Source organism: Miscanthus floridulus, chromosome 10 (genome assembly GCF_019320115.1).
Source record: "Miscanthus floridulus cultivar M001 chromosome 10, ASM1932011v1, whole genome shotgun sequence".
NCBI lineage: Eukaryota > Viridiplantae > Streptophyta > Magnoliopsida > Poales > Poaceae > Miscanthus > Miscanthus floridulus.
In genome coordinates this window covers 108,975,867-108,991,140 of record NC_089589.1, presented here as the reverse complement: position 1 = coordinate 108,991,140, position 15,274 = coordinate 108,975,867, and the positions used below count along the sequence as shown (strand labels likewise).

The 15,274-nt window shown below is 44.6% G+C and overlaps 2 protein-coding genes across 3 annotated transcripts; one reads left to right on the top strand and one right to left on the bottom strand.

Annotated features, from left to right (window-relative positions):
* Positions 1-5,030: 5,030 nt before the first annotated feature.
* On the top strand, positions 5,031-6,420 carry LOC136489255 (pentatricopeptide repeat-containing protein At4g21065-like). Its single transcript, XM_066485944.1, has 3 exons — positions 5,031-5,559; positions 5,630-5,989; positions 6,299-6,420. Exons 1-3 carry the CDS (start codon positions 5,031-5,033, stop codon positions 6,418-6,420), a joined length of 1,011 nt encoding a protein of 336 aa, XP_066342041.1.
* A 280-nt stretch (positions 6,421-6,700) lies between these two features.
* LOC136485292 (beta-carotene isomerase D27, chloroplastic-like) lies at positions 6,701-13,262 on the bottom strand. Of its 2 annotated transcripts, XM_066482202.1 has the most exons (9): positions 13,136-13,262; positions 12,510-12,924; positions 12,062-12,427; positions 9,775-9,914; positions 9,500-9,592; positions 9,166-9,227; positions 8,490-8,596; positions 7,176-7,265; positions 6,701-7,092 (listed from the first exon to the last, which is right to left on the bottom strand). In XM_066482202.1, the coding sequence occupies exons 3-9, from the start codon at positions 12,405-12,407 to the stop codon at positions 7,052-7,054; spliced, it is 879 nt and encodes a 292-aa protein (XP_066338299.1). In that variant the 5' UTR covers positions 12,408-12,427; positions 12,510-12,924; positions 13,136-13,262; the 3' UTR covers positions 6,701-7,051. The 2 variants fall into 2 exon arrangements, with proteins under 2 accessions (XP_066338299.1, XP_066338298.1); XM_066482201.1 differs by lacking the exons at positions 12,510-12,924; positions 13,136-13,262 and having other exon boundaries at positions 12,062-12,495.
* Between the last annotated feature and the right edge of the window lie 2,012 nt (positions 13,263-15,274).

Here is a 15,274-nt window from a genome sequence, read left to right as displayed (position 1 = left end):
AGTTGAGGAGAGACACTGACACACGATTTGCTTGTAATGATTGCCGGAGGGGGCTTGACTTCTGTTGCTTGGTCGTAAATGATCATGGATTATAAGTCAGAACAATATTTTTCTCTTCTACCAAACCAGTCAGCAGTAATAATCCACGATCGTTTCGTCCGAAACGAACAGCCTGATCTGCATCGCATGCGTTGACCGGGCCTGCCGCCAAAGCCAAGGCGTATATGGGCACGCGCGTCCGAAATGATGAACAAAATCGATGGGTTTGCTGTCGATGGATCCAGTGACGACTGACCACGCTCTCAGGTTCAGCCGGTCAGGGTATGGGGCTGGCCGACTGGTGGGCTGCCTTTTAGATCCTCCGTCCTTGTGCGTGGTGGAGATGGGTTCAGGCATTCGCATTCAGCTGGCCCGGTTGAAGATCGCGCAATGGAGAACCAGGACATGACTCAACGCCGCCCGCCCGCCGAACGAGTGAAGATCGCACGGTCACCTCTTGTAAATTGGGCACAGATTAGTTGAGCTACTTTGGGCAATCAAATATTGGCTCCAAACAAAACGCTCCTCTGATCTGTTCAACGGTCAACGTACAAAATTTAGCTTAGCTATTAGGCTGCTGGGCCTTGAACCAAAACGTGCCCCACCCGGCCCATTCCTCTCCCAACCATAGATCAAACAGAGGCGACAAGCCGACAACGCCCCATTGGGCTATGTATAGAGACTTCGCGCAGAGGCGACAAAGCCCCATTGGACTAGCAACCTATTCGGCAGGCCGTAAACAATCGTATACGATCGTGAATTATAAGCTGGAACCGTATTTTTCTCTCACACCAAACCAGCCAAACCAACCAGCAGTAAATAATCCACGATCCAGCCCAGTCAGCCGAACAGGCTGTAGACTCTCTCGAAGCGTCCGTTCCCTAGGAACAGTTGAGACAGGCGATTAAGAGACGATCGATTTCGGCTCTCACCGCTGGATTCGCCGGTTTTCCTCACCGCCGGTGACCTCTGGGGCGCAAGTGTGCAGGAGAAACTGGGGATCCGGTGGGTGATGTATATATTCTCTCCAAATAGAGTGGTTTTAGTTAGGTTTAGGGTTAGATTACCATTGACTCTGGTCATGGCGAGCGAGTCTTGGTGGTGTCTGAGGTATATGTGGTGCACGGCGATGATATCTTTTGCGGGGGCCTCGACTTCGGTGGGTTTATCATCGTTTTCCTCTTATGCGTCGATGTTCTTTTTTCCCTGTGTTTTTCTTGGTGCCGTCGATGCCCATGATGCCAAGGACAGCGCTGGCCTCGTAAACCAGAACGTGGCGATGAACATGTGGAGAAGCTTTTGGTGTGTTTTGTTCCTCCAAGTCAGTTCTGGTATTTTCGGGATTCTTCTTGTGAGGTTTGTTGTCCAACTTCCCATGTGTTTGGGTTGGTGTATTTTGATCCCCCTTGCGTGTCTGTTGTTCGTCGTCTGGAGTTGGCCGGTGAGGCAAGTGGCGTCAGATTCTGGCGACGATGAGGAAACAGCAATCTGCCGTTGGCCGATGCGGTCAACGAATCAACAGCACGTCTTTGACGTGTCACTTATGGGCTCTTTAAACTTTGAAGATTCTTCGTCGATCTGGAAATTGGCCAGGAGCTTCATACTTAGTCTTCTTCATTGCGGGAGGTGGAGAAGGATAGGCGTGCGGCAACAAAGGTCGACGACGGCGAAGAACACGGGTGCTCATCAAGAGGATCTAGCTGTTATTTCTCTTTTCTTGTGGAGTGCCCCGTCAGGGAGATGGATGTAAAAGTTCTTTTACTTTATTAATAAAATCCAACCTTTCTCTCTAAAAAAAAAAGCCCCAATGGACTATGTACGGAGACTTCACGCATCCACGCGCGTTGGAGAACCCAACATTTGGTTTTCCCTCAAATGTGTCGTGCACTAGCTTTGGTCACAAAATTGATGACCATGGTTTTGACCAACTTTAGCTACTATAAAACGAGCTAGCATTGGCCAAATAAAAGGGCTACCAAAAGTAGTCAAAATTTGGCTTAACACCCTTTGGCACACTTGCATAACCAACTGCTCCATCCGTCCCAAAATATCTATCGTTTTCGCTTCTCGAGAAGCAACTTTGACAAAATATATTAAAAACATTAATATTTATGGTACATAATTGGTATCATTGGAACGAACTTTGAATCTAGTTTTTTAATAAATTTATTTAAAGATATAAATGTTGCACGTATTTTCTATAAATCGAGTCAAACTTTGTGGCAAAAAAAAAAACAGATAATTTGGTAACCCTTAATCCGACGATGCCACGTCCGGCACCTGTACATGTCCGTGGCAGCCAGGTCGCACTCACACATTGATATCGGTCGTTGTGGCAACGCTCGTTTGAGGACCTGCAAGTGCGCTCGCTGACCACAGCGAAGTGCTCTTCCCTAAGGGCTTGCAGGCACCTCTGCCTAGAGGCGTAGTACGTTGCTACGGGCGTGTTTGGTTGGGGGCATGTTTAGTTGCTTTCAACTCCCAACTTTCACACTATGCTAAAAGAAGATTTTCCGTCACATCAAACTTGTGGTACATACATGGAGTATTAAATGTAGACGAAATAAAAAACTAATTACACAGTTAGGTTGTACTTTGCGAGACGAACGTTTTGAATCTAATTAGTCAACGTTTGGACAATTATTACCAAATACAAACGAAATACTACAGTGTTGCACAGTGTTTCAGCGGCGCCGAATCCGTCGAACTAAACGTGGCCTTGGTTTGCCTCACCTCGCCTCGCTTGCGGCGTAGGAAACGAGGAGCTCGCCCCGCTCTCCGGCAAAAGCTAGGAAACAGCTAGCTAGCATAGACTCCAAAAAAAAGACTAACCCGGCAGCCAAACCGCAGATGCAGTCTGATTCCTCACTGGGCAAGAAAAGGACTGTCCTGGCTGCGAAACCAAACGTGCCCTACGTTGCCGATCTGGCGATCTTCCATGTCCATGCAACGGGGTGGGCACCCTCGATAGCGCGAAGGCGGACGACAGGGTCATAGGCCCGGATGTGAATTATCGTAGCGTGTTCCTAGATGACTGGCTAATGAGGAGTGTGCTGGCCATGAGAGGCCTAGCACAGACGTGGTGTGTGGACGAGGCCGTGCAACTGCCAAGTGCACATTGGCTGCCTCTCTTAGAAGAAGGTGCCACATCGCAGTGTGGTCGCTCTTAGGAGTCTCAAACAATGAAGCCGTGACTAGTGGGCATAATGATTCACCTGCTTATATTATATATTACTCGCCCTTCTCAAATAAGTGGATTGTAAACATTTTAAAACTTGTTCCAAAATATATAAGGATTTTTCTAGGTACAGTTCACGTAGTTAAGAGTAATTCTTTTTTACCTTCTCTATTTTCAAAGTATTAGAAAGCTGAAATAGTTTTTGATAAGGTAAATATATAATTTTCAAGTAACATTGATCTCCAAAAATTCTAGAAATACACTTACCTGAGACAAATGGAGTATTATTATATACTCCCTCCATCCCAAATTATAAGTCATTCCAAGAATCTTGGAGAGTCAAAGCATCTCAAGTTTGACCAAATTTATATAATAAGATAATAACATTTATGATACCAACTAAGTACTAATAGATTCTTTGTTAATTATATTTTTATAGTATATCTATTTGATGTCATAAATCTTTGTAATTTTTTTTATAATTTTAGTCAAACTTGAAAAGCTTTGACTCTCCAAAATTCTTGGAATGACTTACAATTTGGGATGGAGGGAGTAATAAATAAACATACACGAATGGCAATCGCAAAAGAAGAGGAACCGATGGCAATCTGATGAGTGATCGGAGGGCTATTAAGGTCAGTTTTATCCTCTAGATTTTATCCTAATTAGGATTGTCAAACGTCTAGATTATTTATATTGTAGATTCTTTTATCGCAGATTATTAGACAATCCTGATTAGATTACAATCGTTTTTAGTATAAAAGCGGTTCCAACGGGGGGCTTGGATACATGTAGATTCTCCTCGTCCACGCACACCTGGTTCCGTCTTTACCTTTCATTTCAAATGATCAATTCTGTCAAATTGACCTGAAAATCATGTGTATGAAATTGTGTCGAGAATGTTTAGATTGGAACAAGCAAAAAGACACCGTCGAAAACCAACGAACAAGCAAGGACGGGGGATAATGCATAAGGCCACCTAAACCCAAAATGCATGGTGCACAGTAAAAAAATCCCCCTCCAACAGACTACGCAATCAGACTACCCATTTTGCGGGGGAGGAGAGAGGGAAGGCAAATAAGTGTCCTTCCGACGCACGACCCAAATCTCTAGCGCAGAGGGCACGGCCGCGGGGCGCAGCGGCGAGGAGACGACGGGCGGGGCGGTGGCGTGCTGAGGTGCACCGGCGCGTGGCCGGACCCTGAGCAGGGCTGGGCGTGCCCCGCGCGGCGGCGAGGCAGGGTCATGCGGCCAAGAGAGAAAAGGGAGAGAGAGAGAGAGAAAGGGAGAGAAGGAGAGAGAGAAGGCAAGGCGGAGGGGGGAAGAGAGGGAGAGTGAGCCGGGGTGCAGGGCGGCGGTGGGCTCCGGCGAAGTGGGGCTCCGGCAGCGGCGGCGGCGCTCTGCCCTAGTGCGGCGAGGAGAGGAGATAGAGAGCAACGGGGAGAGGGAAGGAGAGGGCATGGCGCCGGCGGCTCGTGGCCACGGCTCCAGCACGGTGGAGGGCGCCAGGCGACTCCGCGCCGTGTCGAGCTCCGACGGTCGCACGGGGCAGAGGAGGCTTCGGCAGCGGCGGCGCTAGGGACCTCGGCGGGCCGAGTGCGGCTCCGGCTTCGCAAGTTTTGGGTTCGCTATTGGATAAGATAAGATTTGGGTGCGTGACCTTCTTGTTGTAGGTGACCCAAAACATGAAATAGGTGTTGTGTTTTGGTACGAGCTGTTGTAGATAGTCTAACAGCATGTGTAATGACGTGAGGAGGCCCTGTCGCGCCTAAATTCAAATACGGATTTCGACGCAGGGGGAACAGGGAGCTAAATGCCCTTCGTGACCTACCGGTACCAGGCCCTCAAGGAATCCCTCGCCGCCGCCATCACCTCCTCCCCGCACGCCGCCGACCCCCGCCGCCCCCACGCGCTCGCCGTCGTCTCCGGCCTCGCCGCCAACGGCTACCTGGCGTCCCTCCTCGTCGCCCGCTACGCCCGCCTCGGCGACCCCGATGCCGCGCGCGGGGTCTTCGACGCCGCCGCCACCGCCGCGTCCTCCTCCTCCTCCTCCTCCCCCTCCGCGACGCCGCCCAAGCCACTCCTCTACAACGCCATGCTCCGGGGCTACCTCGCGCTGGGCCTCCCGCGCGAGGCCGCGGCGCTCCTCCGCGCCATGCTCGCGTCAGGCTCCTGCGCGCCCGACCGCCACACGTACCACCTCGCCGCCACGGCCTGCGCGTTTGCCCCGGACCTCGACCTGGGCCGCCGCGGCGTGCGGGCTCGCGGCGTCCGACCTCCTGGTGGCCACCGCGCTCATCAGGATGCACGCCGAGGCCGGGGACATGGGCGCCGCGCGCAGGGTGTTCGACGGAATGCCGTGCCGGGATGCCGTGGCGTGGAACGCTGTGATTGGCGGGTTTGCGCGTGCAGGGCGCCTGGCTGAGGCTGTGGAGATGTTTGGCATGATGAGGTCTGTGGATGGAGCGCGGCCGACTGAGCCGACGCTCGTGAGCTTGGTTTCTGGTTATGCTGGGTTCGGTTCTTGGAAGGGCCGTGGTATGATGCACGCCGCTGTGATTAAGTCTGGTTTCCAGCACAGCCTCTTCGTTTCCAATGCTCTCCTGGAGATGTACGCAGAGCTGGGTTGTTTGGGTGAGGCACTGTTGGTGTTCCGGCAGATGAAGGTGAAGGATTCTGTAACTTGGAGTTCGATGATTGGTGGACTTGTTCGGAATAGCAAACCGGAATATGCTGTTAAGCTTTTCCACTGGATGCTCTTGAGTATATGTCGTAAGTGCTCTAGGATGTAGAAAGTGGCATATTCAGATGGGTAGATCCCACGTATTATTCTCCAGTAATAACATAAAAGTTACAATACTTTTTCTCTGTTATTTAGTCAAGTCCATCATGATTTACTTACCACTGTCTGAAATCAAGATGTAGAAACACCTGTTCTTTTTTCTAGGGCCACAATCATCTGTTCTGGGATATAATCCACAACTTGTGAAGTTTTTGCTAAATTCCCTTTCTAATATAGCATATCAAATTGTTGACATGGCAATGTAGGCTGTGTGAGATATAATTTTTACAATAAACCAGGAGATATTCAGAGCTATGGATCTGTCCATACTGTTGCATCTGAAAGTATTACCTGTTTTGGTGTTTCACGTTATCAAGCAGATGTCCTGTGTGACTGCACAAAACATTGTAAGAAACTCTGATCTGAAGAAAGCATCACAATTTATTAGAGGGGAGTATCAAGTGAAATTCTGACATCGCATGGAAATCTGAGGTTTTGTTCCCAGCTGTTGGAACCAGGTCCAAAGAAAATTTTATCCCCATCTGTAAGGACTCATACTAAATGTGAGAGTTACAAGACTGTCAGTTGTAGGCTTTTAGTTTTCAATTTTGTTGGGTAATCTGCACAATAACTTGATTCATAATGCAGATGAAAGTTGGTTTAAACCTGACCGATATACAACATGGTCCACCTTATTTTTTCCAAACAAGTTTCTTCCATTAATATGAAATTTTCTGGTACGGGTAATCCATTCTTCACACCTCAATATATCTTTACACTTCTTCAATATATCTTTCTTATAACTAATGAAGGATTCACTAAAATGCTGTGATTTTCCAAAGGCATATCTTGTGTTTCCTCTTCAATCCTCTTGATCAGCAACCAGTTTCCTAACAATTTGATGTATACTAGAATTGCCTTCTGCTATGTTTTCAAGTAAAAAGAATCTATGAAGCTGATGCTGCTTACTAAGGGAATAAACATGAAGGCATGGAATTTTGGGCGTTTTACTGATATTAGTCTAATAATTTACATATCCTCTTCCTCTCAAATCAAATAGAGCAATTCACTTGACGGTTCTGCTTTGCGATGCCTGCATATAGATTAAGTAAAGGGTATGAGAACTTTAAGAGGAAATATGATTAAATCTGTACAGATATCTCAGTGCAGGCTTACATTTTGTCCGGAAGCAGGGCTGCTTCAGTGCTGGATCATCTTCAGGAGGTTGCTGTCCAAAGATCATCTCACAGCTCATGTCCTCAAAATCTGAACAGTGGTAATATAGTAGACATAAGTACATAATATAATATTTCATTACCCCTGAGAAAGGGCTTATTAGAACAGAACATAAGCTAGTATCCTCTTTTTTTGTATGAATCAGATATAGAGATAATTTAGTAAGGTTTAAAACACTGCTTTGCAATATATAAGAATGGAGAAAGTAGTGAAGATAAACCTGCAGACCATAAGCGGTGCCATTAAGCTAACATTCATGGTTGTTACCACTTATCGGTGATAGCAACTTGACAGGACAAAAAGAGTGCCTAGCAAATTCCAACACAAATTGGTCTCGAATTATCTGGACTAGTGGACTGATGTCATTAAATGTCAACATCTTTTGACCTTGATACAATGATTTGTTTGGTTGAAATATTCACCAGGAATGAGTCAACGTTCAAAATAATTGCTTGGGGTAAGCGAGATTAATACTCTGATCATTGAAACATGTTGGTTCTGCGATGTTAAGTCAAGGTGCCTGTACTGTACTTGGCAATAAGCACTACATTGTGGAATGGTTGGAATAGACACTATCATTTCACAACTTGTCTCTGTTATTAGCAGTTTTCCACTAAGAGTTACAAGTAGGAGCTACCCCATTTTCTCTGTACAGCTTGATTGCAATTGCTCTACAACCTGCAAACATGTTGGTCCCACTTCAATCTTTTCTGTCCACCAAATGGCACCTTGTGATTCCCATGCCCAAAAAAGGCATAGTGTCTCAGTTCAGATGGTGTACGTGGCAGGATCATGAGATTTAACATATCAAGCTAACTTCTGTATTTTTCATGTGAGAATCTTGGCGCGTTGCTTTCAGAGGTAAGATTCCGTTTCAGAGCTAGTATGACGAGTTGTGTGGCTACAGAGTAGAGACATCTTACATGAAATGTCCATATATATAAGGACCTCACCAGCACTATTTAAAGTGGAAAGATCATATTCTAAGTTCCCTTCCGTTTGGTGGCAATCAGTGTAATGTTGAGCTATAGAATAATTAGGCTTGTGACCATGGACGTTACAGTTAAGGTTTTGACACAATTTCTGACATTGAGATGATGTTGGCTTGAGTGACAGTCCACTAATTTCCTCCCAACTTTAGTCAGGGGCTGGAGTAGATTATTTTTCTTGGATTCTAAAACTTTGAAGTAATTTACTCATTATATGTTGTTCTCTCAGGTAATTGCTCCATGGATAAGACCAAGTGGAACTTACTGGGAGACATGTAGACAGCCGTGCCAAGTGAATCTTGGATGAACTTCTGGCATGGGATTTTGCAAAGGTTCGTGCACATTCCGACACAGTTGGTGCTTTCCAGAAATCTGTCAGAGTAAGATAATGAAGAAAAAGTCAGGAATACTCACCTTACTATTGGTTTTTCTAGAATTCTTTTTGGGGTAGTTGCACTGCATGGGTAGAATTGTATATTGCACTAGCCTGTACTTTTTTTTTCTTTTTTCAACTGTATCCCTATTTTTCTAGCTAGTCTGTGGAGTATGAGTAGGATTGCGAGATCGCCACAATTACGACATGTGCAGTACATGTTGCATCTCAGCCTTAGTTCTTCCATACCTTTTCCAAGTGGTTTTACTTGAGTAAAGATTGACGTATTGCAAAAGGTTTATGCTGAAGCTAATTTACGGTGCAGATTCGTAACATGTCAAACCCACAACAGCTAATCATGTTTAGATGGATCTTAAGAATTTGTACTAGCTACGAAGTGCTTAGACCCAGAAATCGTTTGGCCAGTATAAATATATGATGACACATCAGACTATTTATAATTATTTTGTTTCAGTTATATTTGTACCTGTTAACTTCTATGACTAACCCAGTCTGCATTTAACTTTTTTATTCAACCAAAAATAATTTCTGGATGACGAATTAATACCTGCATCTGGGTATGTAGACCACATTCTTCTCTTTCCTTCCATCAACTTCGGATTCCCTGACCTTGCAATGTTCAGTGACACAATGATTACTCATACAACTTTATGGACACTGCTGGGGCTGCGTATATATGTAAGAACGCAAAAACCATATTGCAGCATGTTCCATCCATGACTGCATGTTCCACTACTATATGCACTGTATGCTCAGCATTGACCCTTAACAATACTCTGTTCAGGCCATAACACTGTCATTTCTTGAAAGAAATATCACATGGAGGAGAAAGAGCGTTTGAACAAGTAGGCGAAGTATGTGTATGCATATATGTATTATACCTCACATGGTCCGACGAGCCAAGGGAAGAATATCGTGGTGAAGGCGGCAAAGTACTCCCGAGAAAATCTCGAGGGTGGCATCATCACCTTTATCTGCATCCGCACCGGTGCAAGTGCTGTCAGGTAAAATACAAACAAAATTCACCTTATATTCAAAGAACCCCCTACTTTCTAAACCGTCTATAACCTCGTGTTTTTCTCCTGCCATTTTGAAAGTATTTTTTTATCTAGCTTGCAATAGTTTTGCGGGGAGCATATATAAAAAGTATGCTTGCCATTGTGAGGATGTAGCTGGGGAAGGCCCGTTCAAGAGCGCTGGCCACAGTCTCCCACTGCTGATCAACCCTGAACAGCGCGGAGATGGCCAGTGCCGCCTCTATCAGGCCTTCATAGCCGTCCTTTCCGTTCTTCATCCCTGCACACATCCATCAGACATGCATGAACCCAATGCTGGTAGGAGCAGCAATCACATGACTGTAGAGAAATTTCTTTTAACATCTTTTCATGCTTTTTCCCGCTGTCAACGCCGTGCTGCGAGAGGGTGGGAAAGAAATGAGAGGGCATGCCCGGGATCTTGTTAATTTGGTAGGTGCACACAGGGCACTGCGGAGAACAGTGGAGGACACCGTGGCGAACACGGTGTTTTGCAGCTGATGTAGGCCGGCCGTTCAGTTCATATCCAACGGACGAGGTAACGCACAGATCGGAGCTAGTGTTGTACCACATGCTCGCCTAATCTACTACTACTGCTACCACCCCCAAAGATCAGAGAATCTTTGTACTGACTAGTGGTCTAGTGGGTTCGAAAGAATGCACAATCTAGGTATGAGGCTTTTAAAAGTGTAAGTATGTCTTGTTTGGATACTTTAGTACTAAAAATTAGCTATTAGCTAGCTAATAGGTAATAGCTATTAATTTTTATTAGTAAAAGACTGCTTGATCCATATGCTAATAGGTGGTTGGATGGTGAGTTGATATAAACTATTATCACTCATTAGCAACTCCAAACCAGCTAATGGAACTAATAGTTAGCAACCCACTAGCTAATAATTAGGAAATTTATTAGCAGGTTTATTTGGATCCAATAGTACTAATTTTAGCTTTGAATTACTTTTTGAGAACAACTTTAGCTTTTAATTGTTGGTGTTAATGGATCAAACAGATCCTATATTTATGTTGTTCACACATGGTCGTACATGATTCCAATGGAACGCCCGAGCCTGTATAGACAACCAAACACACTCTAATAAATAGAACACCATGATCTTTTCATGTGTATCTCTATATAACTAAGGCCCTGTTTGGATCCCCTGGGCTAAAGTTTAGCCCAGGGCTAAAGATTAGCCCTTGAAATGAAGAGGCTAAAGTTTAGCCCCTTGGCCTGTTTGGATACATGACTAAAAGGTGGTTAAAAGGTGAGAGAGAGAGGAGAGAGAAAGAGAGTAAAATCTCATGTTAGCACTTTTAGCTCTCTTTAGCCTACCTTGCTAGGATTAATGGGCTAATGCTCCATTTAGTCATTTGGATCCCCAAGGGCTAAAAGTGAAGGGCTAATCTTTAGCCCCTTGATCCAAACTGGGCCAATTAAACAACCTTACTGTTAAGTGTTAACTAACTCTGGTGTTCTTGCTTATATATGCTCATTTATTTGGGTAATTGTGGTTAATTAATTTCTTCGGAAGGAAGTCGTTGACCACCATTATATTCCCTGCCTGGATATCTTATAGCGAAAAGAAAGAAAGAAGTCCCAAAGATTAAGGATGGATTCACAGGCACTACTATATTCCTAGACATGCGCACCTCACACCTGTGCGAATCGCGGCTTTGGACCTCTCTTTGCTGATATGCTGATGCACACTCCCGTTTATTGCAATATATAATTGTATACCTTCTATATATTTAATTGAAGTAAGTAAGTAAGTATATATATATATATATATATATATATATATATATATATATATATATATATATATATATATATATATATATAAGTCGATGCAGAAGTTTATGTGAGGCTGAAAAAGTAGCCATCAACACTGGTTAGTCCCTAGAAGTCGAGGAGGATATATCTATGCTTGTTTTGGACAGAAAAAACTTAACGTCACATCGCGTGCAGTCGCTTACATGGTTATCAACATCGATCGACACCATTGATGACATGGTACTACTCCTATGCGCACAAGGAAGCCAAAACTACTAGTACTAGTACTAGGCTGCTAGCACATGAGATGAGACGACGACAGAGATGAATCCAAGCCCAAGAGAGTGAGAGAAAGACACGCGACAGTTTAACAACAAAACATGTCTCTGTATTTTTTGCACAGGGGAAACAAAACATGTCTCTGTATTTTTGCAGGGGAAACAGTGCGCGAGACACTACGTGCGAGCAGCTCTCTTTTGGAATAATAAAGCATGGTATTGTTCGCCCCAAACTTTGTCGGCTTGGTTCGTGTCCGGCCGGAGAGTGGAGCAATCGCAGTCATGGAAGGCAGAAACTTTCGATCATTCCAATGGTGGCGAGAACGAATGAGTACGTGTGCAGGCGCGCAAAGTACGTACCAGAAGCTTCTTGAAGGTTCCTTGACAGGTACCCGATGGCCAGCTTGTCGAACCAGTTGTCGCGGTACGTCGTGGTGGTGGTGGCAGGCGCTGGCGGCAGCGGCGCTGTTCTCTCCCTCGCGGGTGGTGGTGGCACTGCCGGCCTCGCCGGTGGCGCCGGCGCCGGCGCCGGCGCCGCCACCACCTCCTGCGGTCTCGCCATGACGGCTCGCACGGTGGCGAGGCGCTTCCTCCTCGTGTAGGTGTAGCTCTGTTTCGTCACAGAGCGTGCTGCTGCTGCTGGTGGTGGTAGGACGCCAACGCCATGAGCGTGAGCAAGGAACATGCTGCAAGTGGCGACCTCCATGTCTCCCGTTACTCCGTTCCCTGCGTGCGTCGAGTGAGTGAGAGAGGAGGGGAGAGAGAGGGAAGTTGCGATAGAGAGAAGGTGCTCGGTAATATAGCTCACGTCTACGGCGTTGTGGTTTGTTTGACTTGATATATTAAACGCAGAGAGCAAGGTGCAATTTGCAAAGAGAGGCCGGGGAGCGAGGAAGAGCCCAAACAGCAGGGAGGCGGCATCTTCCGTGTGGTGGGCTCGGAATCAGGGAGGTTAGCTGCAGCTGCAAGGTGCATCGGCCATACACCATGCACATGCACATAAGCCATCACCATTTAGGCACACCGTACACGAGTCTGCATTTCCCTAACATTACCTAACATTCACAGGGAGTACTGTATAGGGAGGTTAATAGGGTGTTTGGTTTGACGAAGAAGTTATTAGTCCATCGCCCTCTCACTCTTCGCTTATTTTAGTTTGGATTGTGCAATAGAATGAGTGGATCCATCATCACCTCTCCTCATTACTCTTCGGTGTTTGTTATCTGCAAAATTGTTTGTGCAACATGATGAATAATTAGTCAGATAATAACCCTCAGCCTGTTCGCTTGCTCGTAAACGATCGTAAATTTCCAGCCAGGAACAGTGTTTTTCTCTCACACCAAACCAGCCAGCAGTAAATAATCCACGATACGATACGGCCTCCCGAACAGGCTACCTACAAGCACCAAAACAAGTTTGACTCAGTAAGCTTACCTACAGCCCTACAAATGGCTCCATGCATGTTGGGGATAAAAAGCAGAACTGCATTCGGATGTGACTCGCTCGGCCGTGCATATATATATATATACAAGCAACAAACACAATCATACATATACTCCTACTATGTAGTATCGACAACATGTTACTAACCATGGATCAGTGTTCGCCTAAACGGATGATTAAACGGCCACTAAACGGTAAACGGTGGTAAACTGTTTTGTTTAGGGGGTAAATGGAAATTAAACGGTTGACTGTTTAAACGGTCAAAAAACGGGGAAAAACGGTCCAAACGGCCTAAACGGAACGGAGATAAACGGTATTAAACGGGCTAAACAGTTGTTTAAACGGCTGTTTAGGCGAACACGAGGTAAATCTAGTTCAGTTTTGTATGGATAAATTTGTATACTTAAGTTTATTATATTTATAAATGTGTACACTTGATATGTTACATGCATAAATATCTATATTTGGTTCTTTTCACATGCATAAATATATATACAAACCAAAATAATTGATTTTTACTCGGATAAATATGTATAAATGCTAGAATACTTGATTTTTTTATATGCACATATATAATTATATGTATTTTTTTTAAAAAGTATAAAACCGTTTAGACCGTTTAACTTCGTTTAAACATCATGTAAACAGTCTAAACGTTAAACGAAGGGTGACCATGTAAAGACCGTTTACCGTTTAGGAAAACATTGCCATAGACACACGTCCTTGTCCTTCAAAACGAGATTGCATTCGGATGTAGCTAATAATGTTAGCATCACCATTAATTTGGACCCTTCTATGGATTCACGATGCCACCAATTGAAATGGTGGTTCGTGAACCTAGTTAGCTTGGTACTCGGTCATACGTTTATCATCACAAGCGAGAATGGACAAACGACATCTGCTGGGGAATATTTGGGGATACCACCCTGCCATGCATTTGGGATACCAACATCTAATCTTGAAACTGCCGATTACTATATAATATATATGCATACAACTGGAACTATAGTAGGACATGCCTGCAGTGGTTCTCACTAGTAGTAGCATAAACAAGGTGATATTGCAAATTGCAGTGATGATCTGTAATCTAAGTTATAGTGCGCATCGATGCCGCAGACAGAACAGCTTAAACTTTTGAACCAACTTATACCATGTATGAAACTCAAAATATATAAACCTTTATCACGCGCATATGACCTGTCGTTGCAATTTGAGCACTGTTTTTTTTAAAAGAAAATTGAATATAGTTATAATATCTAACAAATAAATGGGACCATGAATGTGATTTTCATGACAACTAGTACCTCGCTCCATCCTAGAAAAGGATACAATTCTAGATTTGATCTGAGTCAAGTTATTTTATAATTGACAAAAATTATAGAAAATAGTATCAATATTTATGACTCAAAAAAGATATACCATGAAAAATATATTTTATGACAAATCTAATGGCACTTATTTAATATGCTAAATATTAATATATTTTATATAAATTGGTCAAGTTTAAGACATTCTGACTTAGCACTATGCTAGAGTTGTATCCTTTATATTTCAAAACTAGATAATAATTAAAATCAAATACCAAAGATATGGAGCCAGATATGCAAAATTCCATCGCTTGGAAATGGATCCTGATGGTGTATACTCCACCTGATTGGCATACCGCAATTCCAAGGGAGTTTCAGACAATTCGGGTCGAAACTAACTTGGACAGCGCACTCGGAGAACAAATGCAAGCTCTTCGCTTGGATTCTCATACAAAATAAAATCCTGACAGCAGACAACTTGCAGCTAAGAAATTGGCTACACTAGGAGCATTGTGTCATGTGTGATGGTCTTTTAGAGTGTAGCCTCCATTTGTGCTTGCTATGTCCCCTCGCTAATAAAGAAATCTAGGGCCTCATCTTAACCTGGGAGCATTATGATGCCGATCCCATACGGCCGCAGACCCAGCCCATTGAAATCGGTGCTTGGTGGGAACTAAGCGGCTGCCAAGATCCCAAGGCAAAGGCGGTGACACTTTAACGGGGTCGTAATCTACATGTTCTGGGACATCTGGAAGGAAAGGAATATGAGGATTTTCTCGAACAGCTCCATGGACGCAAGGCAGGTGGCCTCCAGAGCCAAAGA